The sequence below is a fragment of the Pelodiscus sinensis genome, chromosome 22 (genome assembly GCF_049634645.1).
Source record: "Pelodiscus sinensis isolate JC-2024 chromosome 22, ASM4963464v1, whole genome shotgun sequence".
Classification (NCBI taxonomy): Eukaryota; Metazoa; Chordata; order Testudines; family Trionychidae; genus Pelodiscus; species Pelodiscus sinensis.
In genome coordinates, this window is record NC_134732.1 from 17431452 (window position 1) to 17457521 (window position 26070).

General features: G+C 48.2%; 1 protein-coding gene across 2 annotated transcripts in view; it reads right to left on the minus strand.

Annotated features, from left to right (window-relative positions):
• Positions 1-26070, minus strand: part of VAV2 (vav guanine nucleotide exchange factor 2) — a 409172-nt gene that overhangs the window by 6690 nt on the left and 376412 nt on the right. Inside the window, exons 14-27 of one of the 2 annotated variants that reach the window (XM_075905174.1) lie at positions 25639-25771; positions 23136-23245; positions 21264-21365; positions 17246-17334; positions 15110-15126; positions 14186-14207; positions 11850-11977; positions 10892-10966; positions 9047-9099; positions 7742-7858; positions 6458-6545; positions 6230-6353; positions 3803-3889; positions 279-433 (exon numbers count right to left, since the gene is read on the minus strand). In XM_075905174.1, coding sequence (XP_075761289.1) covers positions 279-433; positions 3803-3889; positions 6230-6353; positions 6458-6545; positions 7742-7858; positions 9047-9099; positions 10892-10966; positions 11850-11977; positions 14186-14207; positions 15110-15126; positions 17246-17334; positions 21264-21365; positions 23136-23245; positions 25639-25771 — 1300 coding nt within the window. The remainder of the gene's footprint in view (positions 1-278; positions 434-3802; positions 3890-6229; positions 6354-6457; positions 6546-7741; positions 7859-9046; positions 9100-10891; positions 10967-11849; positions 11978-14185; positions 14208-15109; positions 15127-17245; positions 17335-21263; positions 21366-23135; positions 23246-25638; positions 25772-26070) is intronic. The other variant, XM_075905173.1, reaches the window with a different exon arrangement.

A 26070-nucleotide genomic window follows, 5' to 3' on the forward strand; every position in this document is an offset into this window, starting at 1 on the left:
GCAGCTGTCACCTAGTCCCTGCCACACCTTCGTGAGGTCACTTTCCCTGTCTCGGTTTTCTCCATCTGTAAAATGGGGATAATACTCTTCCATCTCCTGGACTAATGGAAGAACAGGAGATGCTTCCCTCCTCCCTTTTACAAAAATTACAATTCTCTTTGAAGCTGGGAAATTTTTGACCTGCTCTACCAGCGAGAAAACATCTGAGTACACCCAGGGTACAAAAAAGGCAAAGTAAGGTTGTTTAAATAGAAGAAACCCCTCTCTCCATCACTTACTCTTCCATTTGTTTCCCCCTTCCACCATCCCTGGTCCCCGCCGATCCGGCTGTAGATTTTCACCACGTCACCCTCCCGCAGAGAGAGCTCTCGCATGTCCCGTGCCGCGAAGTTGTAGCGTGCCACCGCCGTCCCGATGACTGGAGGGGTGACCACTGTGGGTGGACAAGGAAAGGGAATTAGAAGCCTGCACTGTAGCCCAAGATCAGCTAAAGCCTGGGAAAAGCTAGATTGTGCTCAACCTGGGTTTTTAATAGAATCCTCTGTTTTCTTGCAAGATTGGGGCAGAAAACAGCTCTGTGGACTAAGAAAGTCAATCGGATATTGAAGTATATCAATACTGCAGCCATGTGTGAGTTGGGATTGCAGGGTTATATCCAATTTCCAAGGCTGGGTTTTCCATTATCAACATCTCACTGGTCTCATCATGCATCTCAATCAGTTGCACCATCTAACTAGTCACTGGATATAAAACTTTCAAGAGCACCCAGGAAAGGGACTGTCTCTTGTGTATTGATCTCATTGTTGGGTGTTGCTATAGGCCATTGGGTCAAAGGGCATCTCTATGGAAGAGGGAAAGCAGAATGAAAGCAAAGGGTTTATAGGACCAAATTAAAATAAAGGGAACAAGAAAAAAAATCTAATCCAAAGTTACCCCCTTCATTTCCATTTGTGGCTTCACTGCTCTGACATCCAATGAGTCATCTCACTTAAGGGAGATTCCACAAAGCAATTCATATTTATACAACCTCTTTGTTAGCTATTAGGATTAGCCACAATCGTAGATTTTCTCAATTGTACTGAGATAAGGAAACTGCAAATTGCATTACAGGTTGAACCTCTCTCGTCTGGCACACTCTGGCCCGGCAACATCTGTGATCCGGCATGATGTTAGTTAGACGGATGTCCACTTATCATAGTGATAGACTTATCATAGGTGTGGTCAAGTTTCCTGCAGTCCCATAAAGTTTGTTTACAGCCACCAGTCCTGGCTCTCAGTGTTCAGTGCTGTTATTTAGCTCTAATTGACCTCTAAGGCTACGTTTACACTGCAGGATTCTTGTGCAAGAACTGTTTTGCGCAAGAGTTCTTGTGCAAAAGGTCTTCAACAAGAGTGCGTCCACACTGCCATGTGCTTTTGCGCAAGACCGTCCATGGCAGTACGGACGCTCTCTTGCACAAGAAAGCTCCGATGGCCATTTTAGCCATAGGGGTTTCTTGCGCAAGAAATTCATGTTGCCTGTCTACACTGCCTTCTTGCACAAGAGGGCTTATTCCCTGTGGGGAGAGGAATAACTCTTCCGGAAGAAGCCCTGTTTTCTGACGCTGTACTGTAAATTTACTTGTGCAAGAACGCACATGCAGTGTAGATGCTCTGCAAGTTTTTGCACAAGAACAGCCGTTCTTGCACAAAAAGCCTGCAGTGTAGACGTAGCCTAAATGTCTTCTAAGAGCCCAGTAAGCAGTGGAAGTGAAGTGTTGGTCACACTGCTAGACAATACCGACCTGCCACGGTCCAGCAAATTCTCTGGTTTGGCACCAGTCAGGTCCCGAAGGAGCCAGACTAGAGAGGTTCACCCCATACAAGATCTGACCACTTCGGATGGTGTCCTCTCTGACAGAGGCCAAAATGCTTTGTGAAAAGGCCCCCATACGGGACACAGGTTTTCAACAATACCCTAACAATGGGGACTTTCTTCCTGATCCCAGCTGTCATCAGTTTACGGTCTGAAGTGTGACCCCTACAATGCCAGCCGAAGTGCAGGTGTTAGTCTTATTAACAGACCTCGCTGATCCTTTTTAGAAACGGTACCAACATATATAGTACAGGAGGTCCAGAAATTAGCTTATGGCATACAAGTGGCCTTCCATTACTTACATCTCCCCCCAGGATTAGGAATGGAACAGGACCTGGATGTACCAAAGTGGTACAGATCTCAGTTGGTTCAGGCCAGGAAAGGGGTGTGTGTGGTCTCGTTTGGCAAACGAGTTGGAAGGCGATGTGGGAAACGTACCACTGGTATTTTCTGCAGTGTCATCCTGCAGCTTTATAGAGGCTGAGAGAGGAGTGGGGTTAATGAGGGGAAAGGACATGATTGTAGCAGAGATCATGCGCTCACAGTCACAGGCAACCAAAAGGAGCAACCAGATTATTTTTTTAAGTTTACGTTTTTTGGGGGTTGTTTGTTTCTATGAAGCTTTTTTGTTAAAAAACCTATTTATAATTTGAAATGTTTTGCAAACCGAGGTTGAGCTGGCTTTGGAAGAGGAAGCTTTGCCCAGGTTTTCAGCTCTCGGGACAGAAGGAGATGCAGATGGTAACCAACAATTTAACACATGGAAAGTACATTTACTGCAGGGCTCATTCGGCCTAGTAAGGGCATCAGGCTGGAGAACAGTGTGTGAATCATGAAAGCTTTGAACTCTCTCACCAGCAGCGTGCTCAGAGCGGATTTTTTGTATCAATCTCAGACACTTGCAGGATTCCAATTCACAGAAAAACTCTTGGGAGAAGGAGTATTTCTATTAAAAATATGTAGCATGTCTAGCACAAGGGAGCCCAGGATCAAGACCTGAAAACACTATTGTCATCTAAACAATAACTAACAATAAGTTCTGAGACACCGTCAACTGATATTTGCCTCAAAATGTCTATTTTATAAAATGCTTTTTTAAAAATGCTAAGATGGATACAAATATCTCCATATATTTTTAGAAATCCCAATGCAAACAGCATCTTTTAACCCAATCAGCCTTCTCTTTGGGGGGATGTAACCAAGCACAGCAAGCAGACGACTCAGTTTTCACTGTCCATGCTGATGAAGACGCTAAACGTTAAAAAGAAAAAACAGCGAGAAGCAACTGGGCGCTCACCACCTTTTTTTCTCTTCTGATCATTTAAGGTGCTGCTGGAACCAGAAGAGAAGGAAATGTACAATGGGTTTCAAAGAGCAGAATACGGTTCCACCGTGTGAGAGGGAATTCCATCGCTTTTTCACACCGTGGACTCCTCCCAACCTGCACTAATTCTGACGCTACTGAGCACACTTAGACATCAGAGCTCAAAAACTATTGGCAATGAAAATGTTGTTATTATCACGAGGGAAAAACAGGCTTTAAAATGGTGGGATGCTGATGTTCTGTTCTACGAGAGAGACAGGAAAAACGGGTCAAGCTTGAAGTACATCATGAGATCCCACTCCACTAGATTTAGATTTCTTTTTTCTATTCCCTTATCCCTTTTCTCGATATTTAGTTCACCGTGTTTTCTTATTGGGTTTCTTGCATTTGTTCTGGGTACCAGATTCTGCCCCCGCTGAGGCACCCAAGGAGCGCCAATACCTTAGTAGAACTTTTTATATAGCTGGGAAGGGATGGCCGGAGAGTGGATGGGGGGGTCCCACTATGGATTACTTTCAAGCTGATTCCGTTTGCGACATGTCAAAGAATAGGCAAAAGCCCTGCTGCTCTAGGGATGGCCAGTAGATGGCGCTTTCCTCTCAAGAACAGAGGGAGCTATGTACCTGACCAGAAAGGAGTGGAGGAATTCTGAGAAGAAAAGTTGAGGCCCTGAGGACTGAGAAAAGAAAAGTTGTAGGAAGCGCAGGAAGCTGCAAAGAGGTTAGAAACAGGCAGAAGAACAAGAATTAAAAAAGAAATTAAAAATCCACAATGCAGAAGCAGCTTGCTAAAAAGAACACTAAGCATGTAGCAGGTCTGGCTCCCGGAGCCTCCACTATTCCGACAATAAGGCAGGAAAAGCTCGGGGAGGACTTAGGATACACCTGTACAATCCAAATACAATGGGGCAGATTCTCCTCGTGCTTACACCACTGTAAACCAGGAGTGAGTCCACTGAAATCAATGGGCCGAATTCTCTTGAATTCACTGGTGTAAATCAGAAGCAACATGCCAGGGAAGAAAATGAACAGAGCCAGCTGAACATTTTCAGCTGAGACTTTTTTTTTTTTTTTGGATGGAAAATGCTTTTGAAGCAAAATGAAAATGTTCACCAAAGAACTTGGTTAAAATGTTTTGATTTTCAAAGGAAAATAAAGTTCCACTTTTGCTTTTTTTTTACTCCTTCCCTCTTTTTCCACTGGGGGTGAAGCAAGTAAAAAAGTTTTTTTTTATTGCCAGCATGAAACTTTTTCAAACACATTTTGGGAAAAAAAAATGAGGTTTTTTTTCCCAAGTTTTCAAACAAAAAATGAAGTATTTTGCAGGAATTTTCTATTGCTGTTGAAAGGTTCATTTGTTTAGGAACTTTTCACCCAGAATACTCACCATGTTTTTGGCTAGGGCTAACAAATTGTAGGGGTACAACCGACATGAGTGACATCAGAATCCGGCCCAGTAAAACTGACACATGGATGCTCATACAGATAATCAAAAATCTTGCCCCTCCGAGGTGGAATCGGTTCTTCTCTTCACATCATGTGGCTCTGTCACATTTATTTAAAATGTGAGCCACTGTCAGACTGGATTTCTTGGGGTGTAAATAGAGTGCCCATCACTGTACAGTCTGTTTATATTTATTTATAGCAAAGGGCTTGAAATTTCTTGCACTGAGGATATTGAACTCTGCGATTTTTTGACACTGAATAGTTACCCTCACTGGAACAATACAGGCTCGCTCCTGCCATATGCTAAACACCTTCCATCCCTCACCTCAGGCTCTCAGGGTATCTTGCAAGGGTTTGGCAAACTGCTGGAGGCAGGGAGCTGACAGCCTGCTTCAGCTCCTGTGCAAGGGGTGAGTGTGGCGGGGGGGTAGGTTTGCTCCATGCTCCCAGAAGGGGCAGGCCTCAGTCAGAAAGGACAAGGCGAGCCAGACCTTTGCGCCACCCAGAGCGCACTGCATCTCAGCCCTCAGAGCCGCGTGGAACATGCAGCGCTCCGGCAGCAATTTAAAGGACCCTGGGCTCTGGCCGCTGCCACAGTAGCAGCAATGGTGGCCTGAACCCCAGGCCCTTTTGAATTACTAGGCCCTGGGCCAACTGCCTGCCTTGGCCCCCATCTCCCCATCGGTGGGCCTGGGTGGAGGGATGATTCATTGGACCCCCCCCCCCCCCAAAAAAAGCGACAGCTGCTTAGGAAATTATGTTTGGAACAAGAAATCACTGAAGACGCCTCTCACGGGGGCTCTCTTAGAGCCTGGCCTGCTTAAAGGCAACTTCCCTACAAGTGCCCCCCATGCAACCAATCCAAGACCCCGTCCTCGCCGCCCTAAAGTAGTTCCAACTCACCCTCAGCCCTGGTTTCCACTAGGGAGTTATTTCAAAATAATCCCCCTTCCTCCCCTTCCCCCATTATTTCAAAATGACAAGCGGTGCATCGTTTCTAAATAAGGGCTGGTTATTTTGAAATCTGTGCTCCTGCTTATCTCGGGGAATAACATTTATTTCAAAATAGCGGCCGTGTGGACGCTCCGCTGCTGCTATTTCGAAATAACGACTCCCCAGAGTCATTCAAATTACTCTCCAGTGCTTCTGGGGCTCTAAGTCGAGGTATCACACAGAGTCATTCAAATTACTCTCCAGTGCTTCCTGGGGCTCTAAGTCAAGGTATCACGTCCACACTAACGGAGCCTGCCCTGGACTAATTTCAAGAATTCCCCATCGTGGGGACACGGTATTTTGATTTTGTTTTTTCAGGAGTTATTATTTTGAATTTAGTTATTTTGAAATAATTTCCTAAGTGTAGACATGCCCTCAGGGTCATTGGTTCAAGTCCTGGATTGGGCACGTTCTTTTCTATAGGTTAGGCTAAATGATCTGACAATCCCTTTTTGGCCTTCAAACCTATTAACTCCCTTTGTGGAGCCCAGATAAAACTCCTGTATCTATCACACAGGTATTTCTGCAATGGGGAACCAGAGAGGTGGTTGTACATGAAATATCTGTGCTGTTGTAGATACAATTCACTGTACTGTACACACTGGGTTTTACCTGGGGAGCGAGTGAAGGTTCTGGAGGTAGAACGCTCTCGGGATTTGTACGGATATTTTAACGTCGTATCCAGCTGTTTAAAGCTCTCCTTCAGTGAGTGGCTCTGGTAGTATTCAACCAATTCCTGGAGAGAACACACCCAGAAAACGAGATCATTAACGGGGCCCCCATGCAGCTCGGGACAAGCAAATTGCACCCACAGTGGGGAAAGCAAATTCAAAAACGTACCAACAGGCTTTCAAATTTTTTGGCTTCTGTGATGTGAATCCAGTTGTCTTTCTCCACCACCTTGATGTGCTTCACTTCCTCATTAAACCTGCGACAACAATCACAGCAGGGTCTTGAGAAACTTCCTGACCCTTACGCTTTTGCTTCTGCCCAGCTGTGGATTAGCACATTGGCCCACGAACGCTTTGTGACCATTGCCCCACTTGTCTCAACCCCCTGGCAGGTGTATTGGCCTTAGCCCCTTCCTTGATGTGGAACTGAAAGCACAAAGGTTAAGTGTCAGCTGGGAACTGAACTCAGCAGGAGAGCTGGGTACAGTGTTTAGGACACGTTATTGGCCAAAAAGTGCAGCCCTGGGCGACCCAGAATTATTCATGAATTTGCCAAAGAACTTCACTCCCAACAAAATTATCTGGGGTCATTCACAAAACCACCAGAGGAGGTCGCAGTTGAGCAAGTTCTGCCTCCCTTATAACTGTTAGCCTAGCAGTTAGAGCACACATTTGGGATGTGGGAGACACAAGTTTAATTCTCCCTTCCGTCAGATACGGAGCAGGGATTTGAACTTGGATGCTCTTCACTGCAGGAGATGCTCTACCCAATGGGCTATGGGATATTCTGGCGTGTGTCACTCAGTTGAAGTGGTTCCGTTGTGTGTAAACAATCAAACAAATGAGAGCAGGGACCGTACCAACCATTCTGAACGTTCACAATAAGCGAAACTAACCACATGGTCACATAGCAGCATGCTAAACCCACTGGGACCTTTACTTTAAAGGCCGATACTTTAGTCATCCAGATCGCCTCGTGTTTAAACTGTCCTGTATCAATCATCAAGCAGCGCTTCATCTAGGTGTGTTCTTTTTCTTCACAGGAGTTCCTGAAGGGGACTCTCTACTACGCCAAGCCCCGCCAGAACTGGATCGTCTCAACCAACAAAAGGGAACCCATGCTAATGAGTCTTAAACCATCTGACGCCAAGGCAGGTAAATCGACTTGGCTGCACTGCACTTGTCATTTCGAATCATAGACTCCTAGGGCTGGAAGACACCTCAGGAGGTCATCCCAAAGGGAAAAGGAAGCATCTTCTGTAGACTGTTTACCTGATGTCTAAGGCGAACAGGCTGTCATTAAAATCACAAGCTTGCCTCAAGGGTAGAACCAGAGGGCAATAAAGCTTATCAGGGCAACATGGTCTATTTCACACCTAGCTGACACCATCTCAATGCCCAGCAGTTGCTTTGTCTGAGCACAGTGAACATGAGCACACCTTGCTATACTCACTTAATACTGATGGCAAAGCGCTCGGCTTCCGCTGGTCTCTCTCGAATCAGGTACGTCCCGCTGACGTGAGACTTCAGCAGGTTGTCTGTCTGTTGCCTCTCCATGTTCCCTGCAAACCTAAAGGAACACTGCCTCTTAGGTGCTGAGATCACACTGTGGCCAGGTACTGACTGTAGGTCTGTCTGATCAGGCTCTGGTGGCAAAATAAATATGGCCAGAGGGTGTTCACACTTGCTCCCTCTGTCAACAAGTACATCCACACTGGGGGCACCATCATCGACAGTGTGAGTAGTGCATTGTGGGTAGGTATCCCATAGTGCCGTGTTGTGAGAAGGCAGAGCTGATCCCTGCACATCTTGGGATTCCCCCCGAATTCTTGCTCAGTCTCCTCAGCTGCTGGGAGAAACATCATGTCAGCTCTCCATGTTGAGGCATGTCAAAGCAGCATAGCATCTGTCTCCTTCGCCCTGCAGCAGCAGTCTGCCTGCCGCTGTGTTCCTAGTGCAAGGCAGAACAGGAGGAGTCCGGTGATTTGTTCTCTGCTCCCTAAAGGGAGCAGCTCACTCAGTTGTCAGATACTTCCTGGAGCTTTGAAAGAGGAGGGGCGCATGCCTACGGGGCAGCAGAGATCACAAAATACTGAGCACACCCAACAGGGCAGGCACCGTGGGATACTGGTGGAAGCCAATTCTGTTGACAAAACAAACAACAGAGTCCACAATGGCTCTTTGTGGACAGTAAAGGGAGGGGAAAAGACAAAAGTCTCTCGCAGGGATGGAAGGTTTTTGTCCCAGAAACTGGGTGTTTTTCCCAACAAAAGTCACACTGCAGTATGAACACTGTCACTGTTTTGTCACCACAAGGCTGTTTTGAGCAATAAAACTTAGTAGTGTAGACATATTATGCTCAGGCAAGTAAGGTACTGGTACAAATGGGCAGAACTAGAGGGAAGGGGCAGGCAAGTGAAACACAAGCTTATCCTGTGAAGATCTGCTAATGCCCTGTGCTAACATCCAACACCTCTCTCCTGAGCAGGGACTGCCAACCAGGCCAAAACCTCAGCAGGAAGTGAAATGAAAATGTGCTAACTGACTTGGCCATTTGAGCCCCCTTTGCCTGAAAGTCTCACGGCTCCTGCACATCAGCAGTGGATTGTGGGGAGGCAGGGAGCATCCAAAGTGCATTCATAATTTACCCCCTAGCGGCTTTGGGACAAAGTAATGAAATTAAAAGGCAAAGCCAATACATCTTGATGTCTGGAGCCAGGCATTTCTATCGGAATGTCCGACTTAATGACCGACTCACCACGGGTATGCTGTGTAGTCTATCTCTCTCGAAGGGGGCCGGCTGTTGGGAGGCTAGAGCAAAGAGAACACCGCGTATTACTGTGGAGCACAGCTCCTAATTAGGTTATAGATCATCTCCGATACGCTGCTCCGTACGGGAGCGTTTTTATGTGCCAAGTGGTTTATGAGTTATTGGCCTTGGAGTCAGAGGAAGAGGGTTCTAAGCAATTGCTTCTCTCACTGGGGCGTGCACGTGTGTACACACACACACACACACACACACACACACACACACACACACACACACACTGCTGTGCCAAGTTCATTGGACTGATCCATTTGTGGGCTACAGGCAGCAGTGAAAAGTAGGGATGTAAGCGATTCATCGACTAGTTGACGATCTGATAAACAAAAGCTTATCTGATAGTTAACTAGTCCCATGGCTAGTCACTTCCCCTCCCCCCCCCCCCACCCGCCTCCCTCTATCAGAGGCAGCAAGCGGGGGAGCAGAAGCCGGTGCTGGGGGAAGCTGGCTTAAAAGCCGGTTCCCCCAGCACACTCTCCATGGGGGGCAGGAGAGGCAGGGGGGCAGAGGGACCGGGTGCGAACTGGGAATCAGCTGATTCCCAGCTCGTGCCCAATCTCAGACATTGCGCCTCTGCTTTTTAAATGTATTAAGAGCCCGCTGGCAGAAGGGCAGTGGGGGGGACTCGGCAAAAGCACTTTTTGCGGAAAAGCGTCCGTGGCCAATCTAGACGCGCTTTTCCGCAAAAAAGCCCCGATCGCCATTTTCGCAATCGGGGCTTTTTTGCGGAAAACAAATCTCAGCTGTCTACACTGGCCCTTTTGCGCAAAAGGGACTTTTGCCTGAATGGGAGCAGCATAGTATTTCCGCAAAAAGGAAGTCAGTGCTTTTGCAGAAATTCAAGCGGCCGTTGTAGACAGCTGGCAAGTTTTTCCGGAAAAGTGACTGTTTTTCCGGAAAAACTGGCCAGTCTAGACACAGCCCTCCTGTCCGGTAAAAAATTCAAAGAATACCAGACACCTGAGATTTCCCAGTGGTTTTTTTTTGGGGGGGGGAGGAGGGTGTTCGGTATTTTTGTTTCAACCATCTGGCAACCCTAGTACCGCTAGTCAAGGATTCGCATGAGCTGCCTCAGTTGGGCTGAATTGGCAGGAAATGGCAAAGTAAATGAATAGAGGGAGCTCATTTGGTTACACATTAACACAGCCACACAACAGAGTGCTACATAGTCCTGTATTTTGTTTCAGCTACACCAGACTAACACGGCTACATTTCTATCACAACAGATTATAGGTCTTCAAGACAGGACTGCCACTAAGCTGCAAAGCCCCACCAAAAGTAATTCTTTTGGCCTGATCAATAACCATGGTTGTGTTCCTTTAAGGGAAATCATTTGCAGACTCCATGTAGTGTGCTCGGCTGACCTCAAACCTCCCTTCGAAATCTCCCTCTCCCCAACCCATTCTTCAGGCCTGGGTGACTGCGCCAGGCCTGCAGGCCAAAGTCACACTTCAGGAGGTGCGACAGTCTCTCCTGGGTATAGCCGGGGGGTCCCAGACAAAGCAGGCTGTGAAGTTACGCTCTGGAGCAAGGCATCCGTCTGAGCCGGGATGAACTTGCCCATTTCCAGCATCAATATTCACCCCCCTCAAACAAAATGCCAGCAGCAAGGGAGACCGTTCCCACGACTCGTTACATCCGGAGAGACTCCACTAAGCAGCCGCATGCTGGTGCATTTAAGCTGCCTCCCTTGAAGAAATGGGCCTCAGGCCAAGCCTCCAAGCCTGAGAGTGGCTAAGCGTGGAGGTGTGGGGCTCAGGTCTGTGTTTATGCACTTACCCTGGCGTCCACAGGACAGGGCTTCACCGATGAACTGGGAAAATAGCCAGACTTCTTCGTCTGTATTAACCTCCCCTGTAAATAAATAAAGAAGAACCTCAGCACTGTGCCAAAGACATTAGATGCTTTGCTCCAGTTTCGAGAACTGTGTTATGTTATGTCTCCCTGACGCAAGCTGAAAATATGCCCTGGAGAATTTATTTGGATGATGGCTTGCAAACTCCAGCGAATAAAAGTGCTACGGAAGGAAAATAAATCTAAATCTGCAATATATTTGAGACAGTCTGTTTGTCTGTCTGCCTGCCCGCCCGGGTCTCTGTTTGTTCAAGAACTCCTCTTGAAGAGGAGGCAGCTTCCTCTTACCATCACTTAAAGCAAGGTTGGGATTTAGTTGTGCCAGGACAATAAGATGCCCCTGGAACGTGACTGTTTTCCATAAAATGGAAAGGGAGGGCTCTGGTAGGTGGGACAGTTATACTGTATAATGACCACAGGAAGCCAGTAAGGGGCCAGAGATGGGGACTGGGGCAGCTATAACCCCACTGGGGCAGCAGGGGGCAGTAAGAGACAACTATCTGTGACATATTTGAGAGTTTGTTTGTGTGTCTGTGTGTTTGTCTGTCCCCCAGGCAGGGGACATGCACCCCACCCTTTGCTGTGCCCGCAGGAACTGCAGTGACCATGGACAGGTGCTTCTCCCCTGGCCCCAAGCTGCTGTGATGAGAGAGGGCTGGGGTAGTCGTCTCTCCCTGGGGCAGCTACGTACTGAACCGCTCAGCCCCAGCGCCACCCCAGAGCAATGATTTAAATGAAGCAAAACGAAACACAAAAACATTGATTTAAGGACCCAAGGAACGCTGGGTAAAGCTTCTAGTAGATAAATAAGAGAACTTAATGACTAGTCAGTAAGACCCTCTATAAGGGCTTCTGAGCATTTCCAAAGACAAACGTCACTCACCTCCCACCACTGTGACTCCGGGTCCCCTCTTAGCAGTTCTATTACGTCCCCAGTTTGAAATGTTAACACCGGCTTCCCTGGGTGAGCTGGGATGCCATGGTAATTCTGAACTGCCACCATTTTCGGACCTAGAAAGAGGAAGGCAATAAACCCTGTGGCTGCCACAGGACCATCCTGTGAGCCACTAACCAGAGAAGATCAGCAATCAGGGTTTGCCGCTGTAGCTCTGTAATGCTCATGGCGACGTACCTTGATTTGCTCCAGCCAAATGTTTAACAGGAGAGAGCCTGGCGAGCGGAAACAGCGGTGGCAGAAAAGATGGGGCCAAACTGAACCCAGCTCCTAACTCTCGGCAAAAGGGGCCGCTTGTATTGGAACTTTGGAACCTCAGGCAGGCAGGGCTGTCCAGTCCACAGGACAGTTTGGGGCGGCCGCCCTGGGCCTCACGCTTTGGGGAACCCCATGGCAGCCACCCCAACCATCCTATGGATGGGACGCTCCCCCCCCCCCCCCCATGTCGAGGCTAGCATGCAGGGCACAGGGTGGCTGGGGGGACTATCTGGGGGACCTGGTGCGGGGTGGCAGGGGAAGTCAGCTTCCCCCAGCACTCGGGAAGCAGAGCAATGCACACAGCTGCATGCCTTGTTCTGCCGCCCAGCCCAGACGGGTCGCTCCACTTCACCACGGCAGCAGGAACCTGAGAGCCATGGCCTGGCCTGCTCCACTTCCCGGAGCTTCCAGGGGAGCGGAGGGGAACGGGCTGAGGTGCTCCACTTCCTGCCACCATGGTGAGAGTGGTGGCCCTGCACCAGGTCTCCCAGGAATCCCCTGGGACACATAGCTCGGGGTGGGGGTATTCTGGGAAAGGGTGCAAGAGGGGCAGGAAGAGTTGGGCGGTGTGGGGCAAGGGTGGGTTTGGGGAACGGATGGAGCAGGAGTGGGTCCAGAGAGGAGCAGAGCAGAGGAGGGGCTAGCTCAGTGGTTTGAGCATTGGCCTGATTAAACCCAAGGTTGTGAGCTCAATCCTTGAGGAGGCCATTTAGGGATCTGGGGCAAAAAATCTGTCAGGGATGGTATTTGGTCCAGCTGTGAAGGCAGGGGACTGGATTCAATGACCTTTCAAGGTCCCTTCCAGTCCTAGGAGATAGGCATCTCCATTCATTTCATTTCAAGATCGATCTTTGAATCGTCAATCTCTGGGTAAGTATAGACCAGGCTTTAAACTGCTACAGTGGTGCTTTAGTGTAGACACTTACTACAACAATGGGAGGGGTTCTACAATCACTGCAGTAGTTGATCCAATTCCCTGAGCGGTGGTAGCTAGGTTGGCAGAAGCATTCTTCCCATGGACCTAATGTTGCCTGCAACGGGGGCAGGTTGACTTAACTGCATCTCTCTGGGGGTGTGGATTTTTCACACCGCAAAAGATATAGCTCTGCCAATGGAACTTTTCCATGTAGACCAGCCCTACGCTATGTATTGTTAATGCAGAACAAAAATCCATAGTGTGGATGCAGTTATACTGGGGTAAGAGTGTGGATGCAGTTATACTGGGGTAAGAGTGTCTATACTGGCATAAGGCACCTTCATGTTAGTATAACTGTGTCTACACTTGGGTTTTTAGTGGCATAACTATGTTGGCAAAAAAATCACACCTTCCCAACAACACAGTTATCCCAGTATAATTTAAGTGCAGACAGGCATTAGGTGCAAAAACTACAGTAATTCCTCATTTAACACTATCGATGTGTTTCAGAAAATGATCGTGTTAAGTGAAAACGTGTTATGTGAGGTCAATTTTCCCATTGAAAGTAATGGAAAAGGTGGGGGTTGCGTTTCAAGCGGTGGTGTCTGTTGGGACCGGGACATAAGGTTAGGGGAGAAAGGGGTCTGGGTTACAGCAGGGAGGGGAGGTGTTTGGTTCTGGGGAAAAGAAGGGGAAGGGAGAAGAGGGGGATTGGGTTGGGAGTATACCCCTGTGACGAGTCTGCTGGGACCCGCACTGCGTCCGGCGAGGGGGGGTCGCCAGGGAACAGCGCAGCGAGCAGTGAACCCTCCGCTGCTTTGCAAGGAGTCAGGGGAAGCCCCGCGCAGCCGCTGGTGACGGGCCAGCTGGGGAAATCGTGTTATTCCGGGGACGGTCGTGTAATTCAAAAAATGTTCCCTAGAAAAAAAATCGTGCTATCACAAAAACGTGTTAAGCGGGCACGTGTTAAATGAGGAGTTACTGCATATGAAAGCCTCTTCCAAATTTGCCATCCTCAGTCTCTTTGAACCAGAATCTAATGCCGTCTTCCCCACTTTACCCATTTAGAAAACACCACCAACATCCTTACCAGGTCCTATATTTAATGGGTCCTGTAAAAAAAGAGAAAATAGTTTCTGTGCAGTAAAACTTATTGCAACTGATTGTATTTAAAGATCAAATAAAATACCGTTGTGTACCCTAGTTGCCCCTAGTAGCTCTTGTCCTGATAACAGCAAAGCTCCCCGTGCGGTTACAATTTTTTCCTGAGGTGGGGGCATGCCAGAATTCTACCCTTAATTCTTCCCTTTGGGGACAGGAAGGTTTCCATTCTCTGTATGAGGAACCTTCACAATATGGCAGGGGAAATGAGACAGTGAAAATTCACCCTCCTGCTCCGGGTTCCCAATCTACACAGTCGTTGCAGCATTGTGAGTCAACACACCTGATGGTGCACCCCCCCCCCCCATGAATTACTGGCAAGCTACATGGGGAACAGGCCAACCCCAGTTTAAAAAGAGGGGCATGCTGTGGATGAGGGGCAGCACATGTGGCCATTGCTGTACATGCCAGCTGCTTTTGGGGGTGGGGTGGGACTTGAGCCTTTGACCTCTGGCTCCCTCAGTGGGTGCTTTAGCCATGGTTCCACTGGAGTAGCTCCCCAGCCTCCCTCACTTCAGGGCCCCCCTTACGTGTCCTACATCCCAAGGGTGCCAGGTCCCCATTGGTTGAGAGCAGGGCTCGAACCCTTGAATCCCACTGAAGTGAAAGGAAGCTGGAGGTGATCAGCTCCCTGGCGGATCAGGTCCCAAGGATGAGGCGACAGGGATATTATCTGAGGTAATGTCAGCAGTGATTGCTGGGGGCCCTCCCCAAGGCCCACGTTGCCCCTCCCCTTGGGCTAGCTGAAAGCTTGCCGCCGTAATTCAATCTGGACTAGTGAACACAGATGCCCCCTCATCTCCTGTGTGACTAGGAGTGAGGCGGCAACGAGAGGGTTGTGAAAGAAACGTACCTGGTCCGCTGGAGAACCTGCAAATCAATGTTAAAACAATTGATTAATTTGGGGGAAACGAGCCCGTTTTGCACTTCCCCCTACTCTGTGGCATCACTCAAGCAGCACCTCATCGTCTTGACAGAGGGGACCAAAAGCAAGACTTGCTCCAGCGCCCGTTGAAGTCAACAGAAGCCTTTCCACTAAGGATCGTAGAATCAGAGAATCCTAGGCCTGGAAGAGACCTTAGGAGTCATCAAGTCCAGCCCCCTGCCCAAAATAGGACCAACTAACTCAGCCCAGCCAGGGCTTTGTCAAACCGGGATTTAAAAACCTTTAGGGATGGAGATTCCACCCCCTCCCTAGGGAACCCATCCCAGTGCTTCCCCACCCTCTCAGGGAAATGGTTTTTCCTAATATCCCACCTAGACCTCCCCCACTGCAACTTGAGACCATTGCTCCTTGTTCTGCCATCTGTCACTACTGAGAACAGCCTCTCTCCATCCTCTTTGGAACCTCCCTTCAGGAAATTGTAGTCTGCTGTCAAATCCCCCCTCACTCTTCTCTTCTGCAGACTCAGTAAGCCCTAATCCTTCAGCCTCTCCTCATGGGTCACGTGCTCCATGTAAAGGGATAACTGGTTACTCAGTAAGTATTGCCTTACAGGAATGGTTACTGTGGCAACCGGTAAACCAGTGCCTGCTTAGCCTGGTCGGAGCAGCCCCCACCTGTGTCATGCCCCCATCTGGTTAACATACAGTTTAACTGGTTAACATTGAAAAGGGGGTTTTACATCCCTACTTTCCACCCATATCACTGGCTGTGGGTCAGGCGTCAAATCACACCCAACACTGCCAATGCACCTCAGGTCTGCAAACAACGCTGTAGTAAGAAACACCTCCTAGGCAGCGCCCTACCAGGCTGCATGTATTGTGGGAGCTTGGGGGTGAGAGAAAGAGAGCGCTGTGTGGTTATATACTCTCCCAGACACACTCCCTCTCACACCTCCCTCCCTCTGCCCACTCAGGGGGGCTGATGAAATATTCTTTCATTATTGTCCCAATTCCCCAGTCCTGTTGCTGTCTAAATGGCAACACTTTTCTCTTCACCTGGAAGGAAGAATACATTGTCTTCTCAGAGACTGTTATGACAGCCAGGGAGGTGTATGAAAGAGTTTGGTAAGGTACCTTCAGTTACCCCTCTGCCTCCCACAACACCCAGCCAATCTCTACAACTTCCCAGTCAACATGTTCCGGGGCTACATGTTCCGGGGGCACAATTGTTCCTGAATTGGATCTAGAGAGCCTGCACTTCATGTCCCACTACAGTGAGTCTCTTCTAACACTAGTTTCAGCAAATCATTCAGTTGGTTGCAAGATCCCACCTGATGCGTGGTAGGAATCAGGGCTCGCCGAACCGCAGCGAGCCCTGCTCACCAGCCGCGCTGTCCGGCAATCTGCGCATATGCAGATCATTCTGTGCATGCGCAGATCACCCGAACCCAGCTCTTCCGGGTTGCAATCTACTCGCCACAGGCGAGTAGATTGCACTATTTGTCGAGCCCTGGTAGGGATTATTAAGCATCTTTCCAACTTGCTTTTGTGCTTTATGTTCCTTTACTATATTCTGAGGATATGTCTACACTTGCTCCCTATCTCAAGATAGGGATGCAAATGTGGTGTACCAAAATTACTAATGAAGCGCGGGATTTAAATATCCCGTGCTTAATTAGCATAATCACTTAATTAGCATAATCGCATCTGGACACCATTTTGAAATCGTGTTATTGCGAAATAAAACACACTGTGTAGCAGCGTTATTTCGAGAGAAAACCCTTCTCTTGAAATAACTGTTAAATCTCATTGTATGTATCTCAAGATAGGGAGCAAGTGTAGACATACCCTGAGTATTTTGAGTAGTCCCCTGAAAGATATATATATATATATATACACACACATACACACACACACACACATATAATTACAGAGGACTATTGGAAATAGTCAGTCTACATATATATATTAAGATTTTTTTCTTAATCTATTCAGAAATTAATATAAAAGAGTAGATGGCCAAAAGGAAAACAACTTTTATGTATCAGATAATTCACAAAAAGCGGATTGCTTTTAAAAACAGCTAAAATGTCAAAAGACTTACTAATCTTGCAGGGTGGAATAATTTCCAAGCATTCTTTATGAGCACCTGCTCCACATTTCATGCAAAGATAGCCCTGGTAGAAAGTTCCTCTGTGAAAAGAGAAGTTGGAAATTTATTATTTTTTTCCCCCTTCCAGTTCCCTCCTCGATAACCTGTTTTATTTCTTGCACAATACAAGCTGAACCTCTCTAGTCCAGAACACTGATTTGGAAACATCCATGGTCCGACATGATTTTCGTTAGCCAAATGTCCACTTTGCATGTATGTGGCCAAGTTTCCCACTCTCTGGTCTGGCAACATCTGTGGTCCGGCATGATTTTAATTAGCCGGACGTCCACTTATCATAGGTGTGGCCAAGTTTCCCACGGTCCCATAAAGTTTGTTTACAGTCACCAGGCCTGGCTCGCAGTGTCCTGTGTTGCTGTTTAGCTCTAATTTACCCCTACATGTCCTCTAACAGTGGAAGTGTTGGTAATGCTGCTGGACAATATTGACCTCCTGTGGTCTGAATTCTCTGCTTTGGAACCGGTCAGGTCCTAAAGGTGCCAGGCTAGAGAGGTTCAACCTGTGGTTTATTCTGTAAACTTTACTATTTATTTTGTTAGTGGCTAAGATGTGTGAAAGGTGCCAGATGGATAATCTTCCAATGTATCCAACCTGCAGGATTAAGAGCACCACGAAGGAAATGTGCCTCTACTCTGAGCTGGTAGGACCCACACCTAGGGAGATGATGGTCGCTCATCTATTCCTCAACTTCTCTGTTGAGGGTGGCCCATGTGGGTGTATCTGTGCCAATGACAGTGGTGACATCTGCAATGTGGGCACGTCTCCTAGGAAGGTGACTGAAACCCCCAGCTCATTTCATGTTGAGCCCTCAGACTCAGGGCCGGTCCTAAGCAATTGGCGGCCCTGGGTGATAGCTTAAAAAAAAATACCGCCGGGGAAAATGTGTCGAGAAAAAAAAAAGTCGCAGAGTAACCAGAGAAATCTGGGGAGAGGTTGGGCTGAAATGCGGTCGCAGCCCTTTTAATTGCTGCGTGTCCCGAGTGGGCTTCTGTCGGCAGCCCCTTGAAAATGGCAGCCCCAGGCTTGCCTACCCCTAAGACCGGCTCTGCTCAGACTCTTCAAATTGTCACCTGCAGTCACTTCTAACCTGGGGCTTCAAGCTGGTGATTTAGCCATCTAGGGTATGTCTACACTACCACCCTAGTTCGAACTAGTGTAGACATACCCCTATAGACTCCACATCCCTTTACCATCCCTGCAAGCCATCCGCTTATGAAAGCTACACCCTTCTAGAAAGCCAAACACCACCTGATGGAAGCTGAGAGTCAACACAGACCTCTATCTCCCAGTTGAGCTTGCTGTATCTGCCGAAACTTCCGGGGCTGATACCATAACTTTGGGCTAAAAGCTCAGTCATATTCAAGCAGGGAAGGTCAAATTCATCAAGTAAAAAATTTTCAGTGCATCTAAAATTATGCTTTCACATTCCCCCTATGAAATATGCCGAGTAAGTGCAAAGACTTGTATTACTAAAGCATAGCCCGTCATTAGTGACCAGATCACAAGCTTGCACGACTGTCCGGCAAAAAGCCACATGGATACAGTTTTTATTTGAAACCAGTGCAATCCTGATTGGTCAAACTATTAAATGTTATTGATGTTCCCACCAATCCTGTAGGACTGCCCATGGAATGATTCTCAGACTAGCATATAAAGACCAGCAGCATAATACACATAATTCTATATGCACAAGGAGTTTCTTAATGCAACATTTGTTGAGCTAATGATCATTTCATTTGCCATTCGGAAGGCCAGGCAATAAGCAGCTGCCCCGTGGGCAGGTGATAGCTTCAGCGTATGATCCTTGAATGCAAGATTTATCTACCACCTCAGGCCAGCTATTCTTGCTCTTTGCTGAAATTCTGCAGCGATGCAGAAAAGATTCCGTCTCCTGTCAAATCGGTTGATCTGTCTGTTTTAGATTGCTTCTGTCTAGCTGTGTGTCTGTCTGTGAGTCCGTTTGTTCAAGAACTCCTCCTAAACGGTAAGAGGCAGGGCCACCAATTTGGCAGGCAGCTTCCTCTTCTCCTAACTTAAAGCACGGTCAGCGTTTGCTTGTACCAGGTCAACCAGACGCCCCAGGAAAAGGTCCATTTCCCATAATATGCAAAGGGTGGGGATGCTGTTCAGAACGACGCAGTCTGAGAGTGGCCCCTGGGGGTAGTGAGCCTGCAGGGGAGAGCTATCCTGCAGAATGTCCACTGGGGTCACAGCCGTACCTCCAAGGGAGAGTCCAGCAGGGTTGGGGCTCCACCAACTTGCCTGCCAGCGCACTGAGTAGCTCCCCACCACCATCCCAAACCCTTGCCCCCTTCCAGCCCTTGGCCACAGCACTGACGGGAGTAAGGAAAGGCTCCTGGGGAGGCCTGGTGGGGAGGGAGAAAAATGGTCCCGATGGCTTGGGAGGGGAGAACATGCCCCTGGCAGCTGGGGAGGCTTGGGAGGAGAAAAAAAACTTGGTGCCTTGGAAGGGGCTGGGGAAAGAGAACATTCCCCTTGTGGCAGGGAGGCAGGGGAGCCCTTGATTGGCAGGGGGCCTTGGGGAGGGGGAGAACAGGCCCTCATGGGCTGGGAAAGCCTCGGGGGAGAGAACAGGCCTCCAACAGGCAGAGGGAACCCCCCACCCGGAGGCCCTCCTAACCCCCATCCCTCATTTTCGCACCTCCATCACCCCCAGCCTCCTGCACCCCTCCCCCCCACCTCCATCCCCAAGGCCCTGCTCTGAAAGACCCGGGCAATGCCAGGTTAAGTCTGCTAGTGACCAGATATTTATCCCCACTTTCCCATAGCACTCGGGCCGGGGCATGGACTTACAGCTCCTCTAGCTACTAGGTTAACCTGATGATTAGGGCCGTTTATGTGCTACAGCCGAGGTGAGCTAGAAGTCTGGGAGTCAGGTGGAAATCGAGAACAGGGGAAAGGAAAAGAACAAAAAGAGGGACTAAAAAAGACAAACCCATTTTCGATGTTGAAAACATCTAGCCGGAGGGCTGCGAAATAAAGTCACAAAGAGCTCGCTCGTGACAGTCTCCCGTGATTGTGTCCCCGTGAAATGTCTCTGTTAGACAGTGGACTCACTGTGTTTAATATGGATTCCCTCAGAGCATGGGAAGGCCATGCAGAGTCTAGTTTGGGGGAGGGGAATGGTCCAGAGAATTCCTGGTTGCTCCAGTATTGGAGTAACATGCCTGCAACGCTACAGTAGTAGGATGTCAGGTAAATGGGCTTCTCCCCATATGGAAATACAGCCTGGCTTGTGGATCAATGAGTAAAAATCTATTGTTCAAGTACAACCACAAGTCTGGGTGACACCTATGGGCCCAACTGCTCCACACAGGGTGTGGCTGAATTGTGCAATCATGAACCGTAGAGCTAATATCCCAGTTGGGGACCAGTCTTGTGAAAGACACTTAGGCTGGGATTCCCATTGACCTAGAACAGGTGTTAAGCATCTCATGGCCAACCATGCCTTTGAACATCTCCCCTTTTGTGGGTCAGATTAAGTGCAGGACAAAGATGGCTCCATCTTGGGGTAGAGAGGGAAGTGGCAAATACAGCTCGGTCACCATGTTAACGCTAAGCAGGCATGTGCATGAAATACTGGTAAAACCACAGCCTGTGCTCACCCAGTATTGTTCTCCAGGGTCAAGGCAAAGGAATCCATTGTGTGGAATTTCGCACCACCATTCAGTACAGTTATCAAAGCCAGAGTCCTATTATCTCATGCATGAAGAATAATTAAAAAAAATTTGCCCTGGCCTGAAATGCCACGGCGGACAAGTAGTAAGTAAACCAGAGAATCTCAGAGACCCAGCTCTTCCTACCACACATGTCTTCTCTCAACAGGGTGAAGGAACGGGGAAATGATGAATGAGCCATTACACTTTTTTTCAAATGGACTTTTTTTAAAAAAAAAACTTTGATCTGGGAGAACCAGAAAATCATTGCTCACCTTAAAAACATCTTGCATGCTTTGCAGTTGGTTGTCTTTTCAAACGTGTACATCTGGAAGTTGTGGTGATTCGCGTTGGCTTTTTCTGGCTTAATGTTGGACCTAATGAGAAAGAGGGAGAAAAAGATCCATAAAGACAAATCCACCAAAGTTGTATCAACCTGCTCCTATCAGACTTTCTGAATTCTGTCGTTTTTGGTTGCAGCTTCTGTCTGGATTTCAGTCAAAGTTTTGCAATCACAGAGCAAGCTACAGGTTGAACCTCTCTAGTCCAGCACCTTCAGGACCTGACCAGTGTTGAACCAGAGAATTTGCCGAACCATGGGAGGCCAGTATTTTCTAGAAGCATGATCCACATTTCCACTGTTTACTGGTCTCTTAGAAGACATTTAGGGGTAAATTAGAGCTAAATAACAGCACAGAACGGTGAGAACCAGGCCTGATGGCTGTAAACAAACTTTATGGGACCACAGGAAACTTGGCCACACCCATGATAAGTGGACATCCGGCTAATTAAAATCATGCCGGGCCACAGATGTTGCCGGAACAGAGAATGCCGGACTGGAGAGATTCAACCTGTATAAGATCTTGCACAAGAGTGAGAGAGTTGGAGTCATTTGGGGTATATCTACACTAGCCACCCTAGTTCGCACTACGGTGGTTAATGTAGTCATACGGAGTTGCAAATGAAGCCCGGGATTTGAATTTCCCAGGCTTCATTTGCATGATCCCGGCCGGCGCCATTTTTAAATGCCGGCTAGTTCGGACTGCGTGCCACGCGGCTACATGCGGCACGAACTAGCTAGTTCGGATTAGGCTTCCTAATCCGAACTAGCTATACACCTCATTCCACGAGGCGTACAGGTAGTTCGGATTAGGAAGCCTAATCTGAACTAGCTAGTTCGTGCCACATGTAGCCGCGCGGCACGCAGTCTGAACTAGCCGGCATTTAAAAATGGTGCCGGCCGGGATCATGCAAATGAAGCCTGGGAAATTCAAATCCCGGGCTTCATTTGCAACTTCGTATGACTACATTACCCCCCTAGTTCGAACTAGGGGGGTAGTGTAGACATACCCTTGGAGTGGTGGGAGGGGGTTGTGTGTGGTGTGTGAAGCTTTCATTGATATATTCACACATGATTCTGTCTTCCCCCCCTTCAGTCAATCAGGCACTAGAATTCACTATTATGCAGAAGGCAAGTATGAAACCTACACACAACTTATGTCCTCTAAATAGGGCTTAAATAGGATTCAAGGGCCTTGTGCTGGTTCTCTCTGCAGATTTTAGCCCTTAACTCTGATCATTTACTCAAATATACACTCAGTGTTGCATACCATAGGTATCCTCCCAAGGTAGCAATTCATACAGACATCTTCCCCCCCCTTACACACACACTTTTGCACGACTGGTTTAGTTAGACCGGGTCTACACTACAGCTGGTGGTCAGCTTAAGGTACGTAATTCCAGCTACATAAACACCATAGCTGGAGTTGACATACCTTAAGCCGAGCTTTGGTGCCATCTTCACAGTGAGAGGTCAATGGGAGAAATGACCCCATCAACTTCCTTTACTCCTTGTGAGGAGTAGGAGTTCCGGCATCGATGGGGGCATCCTCAGTATTCGATTTAGCAGGTCTTTACTAGACCCACTAAATCAAATTCTAGAAGATCAACCACCACAGTGCTGATATTCTCCATAGTCTAGACACGGTCTTAGATGCTATCACATCAGCCCCAACCCCTGGAAGTCCTATGAAAGTCAAAGAGGGTTGCAGATCAGACTCCTGGATTCATGAGAACTAGCAACTGATTCGACTAGGCCATTTTTTATTAGCAGCAATGGTGTGCACCCACAGCCCATTTTTGCTCACATCGCCATTTCAAACTGCTCCATCCACTTCCTCTTCATGTCTTCCGTCTTGCAGAAAAACTGGAAGCCTTGCTTTCCTTGAAGATGAATCAGGTAGAACCCATATGACCACTGCAACAGGAAACGAAGAGAAATGATCAGCAATTGGCTCCTTCTTCCTTACCTCTTTGTGTTGAATGCGTAAGAAACAGCGTCATGGGCGAGGGGAGGTTAACTGAGGTTCATTTGTAATCGGTTTTATGGGGTTCCCTTTAGTTGCCTCTGTTGTGGCAAAGGACTTTTCTGGTGATACGAGTAGGGGGTGGTGCAAAGACTAGCTTTGTATCTCTCTCGTACATTGCATCAAATGACTTAATGGTTGACGCTGGTGCACATCATTAATCAGAATTCACGGGAGCAGATGGGAAAGGACCCTGATCCTGAAGCTCCCAAAGCTCGGGTCCTGGCCATTAAAGCTAAAAAAAGACTCTCAATTCCCCATCAGCAATGCAGAACCTATGACACATGCCCAATGTGCCCTGTGTGATATATTCTCACTAGCCAGTTCACAACAATACAATATTAAGGAAAATAAAATGGATCTGTGGTTGCTTACCATTTTTCCATGAGACTAGAAAGCATAAGAGAGCAAAGTGGAAACACATTTCATTAAAACACGAGGCTAGCAATCTCTCCAACATCACAGCAGCAAAGCCACCAACTGTTTTCAAAATGCTCCTTGTGGCTATCTTGTACCACACTAACAAGGTGGCCAACGCCTGCTAAGCCATGGCGTCTACTAGGATGCAGATCTTGATTGCTATCACCTAAGCCCAAACCCAGCCAGGGTATGTGTATCTCTGATAGAGAAACTTGGTTTAGAAGTGCACCCAATGCAAAAAGTCTGCCCTGCCCATGCAAACCCTGAAAAAATAAACACAGGTTCTACAGCTCTGAGGCCTGATCTCATCAGACAAAGACATCCACCAGGACTTCTGGGTTGGCCATTTTTAAAGAACTAGCACTGTCTCCTGGGGCGTTTGAGCTCCAGGATGGAAACTCCCATGCAGAACGGGGAAGGAGTAACCAGTAGAGATGCCCTTTCCAGTGCAGGTCTGACTGGAGGTGCCATTCCCATTAGCTCTTCTGAACTAGGCGCAGTGACAAACTTGGCCACCCAGCCCATGCTCCCTCTCCCAGTGACAACACAGGAGCTGGCGCTTGAGAGCTGCCATGCGTGTCACTACCTGCAATCTAGAGCAGTGGTTTAGTAGTCTGTGAAATGCAGAGGTACTTGGAGCATGAAGCTTGGAGCCCGGAAGGAGAGACACCCAACGAAAGCCTAGTCAGCCAGATGCATGAATTGGAATAAGCATGCATGTAAGTCAGGGGTGGTCAATAATTTTTAGTGGCGGGGCCACTCCAAGATTTTGGTAAGTAGTCAAGGGCCGCACTTTTCTGTGGAGGGGTGCAGGGTCTAGGATGGAGGTTGGGTACAGAAGGGTGCACGGGGTAATGGACTGGGGTGCAGTTAACAGTGTGAGGTCTGAGAGGGAGTTTGGGTGAAGGAGGAGGTTGTGCCCTGGGTCAAGGGATTGGGGTGTAGGGTCCAGGAAGGGATGTGGGTGCAGAAGAGGATTCTGTCCTGGGGGAGGGATGTAGGAGGGGATACAGGGTCTGAGAGGGAGTGGGGTGACCTGGGGCAGGGGGGAACAGAGGAGTGGATGGTGACCTGGGGGAGGGAGCTGGGGTGCAGGAAGCAGACTTGGGCTGGGAGGCACTTACCTAAGTGTTTCCCTGCCAGCAGCCCTGCAGAACCCCTAAGGCAGGCTGAGCTTCCTGCCTGCTGCAGCTCCAGACCACATGAAAATGCAGCCTGCTCCCTCCACATTGGTCTCAGCTCCAGAAGGGGAGAGAGGCCCCCATGGCCCAGGCCAATCTCTCAGCTCCTATTGTCTGGTTGTTTCCAACCAATAGGAGCTGTAGACTGGGCTGGGAGTGGGGAGATCATACAAAACCTGCCCCTCTCTCCAGAGCAGAGGAGCACACAGAGCAGCCCTGTACTTAAAACAGCAGCTGCTATGTGCCTAAAGGTCCCGGCATGGGGGTCTGTGGGCTGGATCCAGTGGCTTGGCAGGCCGGATCTGGCCCACGAGAGGTATCTTGCCCACCCCTGGTGTAAGTGCATATCCTGTCCATTGTTCCCTATCCTCACTTCTATGGGCCACTCCAATTTGTCTCTGCATTACTCTCTCTGAACTTTGCTTCTCTCAAAGAGACCAGCTTCCTCCATTTTGGTCAAGTCATTCTGATTTCTCAAGGGCTTCTTTGTAGACCCCAGGTCAGGGGACCCAGCCTCCCGTTTCTCAGTTCTTTGCAAGGCTGCCCTGAAATCCAAGGGTTGATTGTCCAGATTTTACAAGAGCTATTTCTGTTTTAGAGTCTGATGGGAGAGGGGAGCCAAGGACATTGACCTGCAGGGTTATGAAAAGTTCCCAAGTCACTTGCGTGCTCTGTCCACCTACCTTCTTAATGTCCTTATTGTTCATGGGATCATCAGTCATTTTATGGAAAAGTAGCTCGATAATTTCTTTCAATTCATAATTGTATCCTTTCCTTTTGCAGACGATGACCACTTTATCGAACAAAAATAAATACCTGCCAGAAACCAAATCCAACATCTAATTATCCACACCTTTCACAGAAAGCTCAGCAGAGAATATTGCCCAGTCAAGACAATTAAACATCGCTCGCTGTATAATGATTTAACACTGAAGGCACTCGGCATCAATGCAAATCTCAGGAATGACCAAATTAATGAGGATGAAATGTGGGGATAAATGAGATCAAATGTTCTGCTAGTGTCACTCAACTAAATAGAAGGGAGTGCTATTTCTAAAGTAAAACCACAGATTAGACAGTTCTTTTGAAAAGGGAAAAGGGAAGGCTTTTTCGAA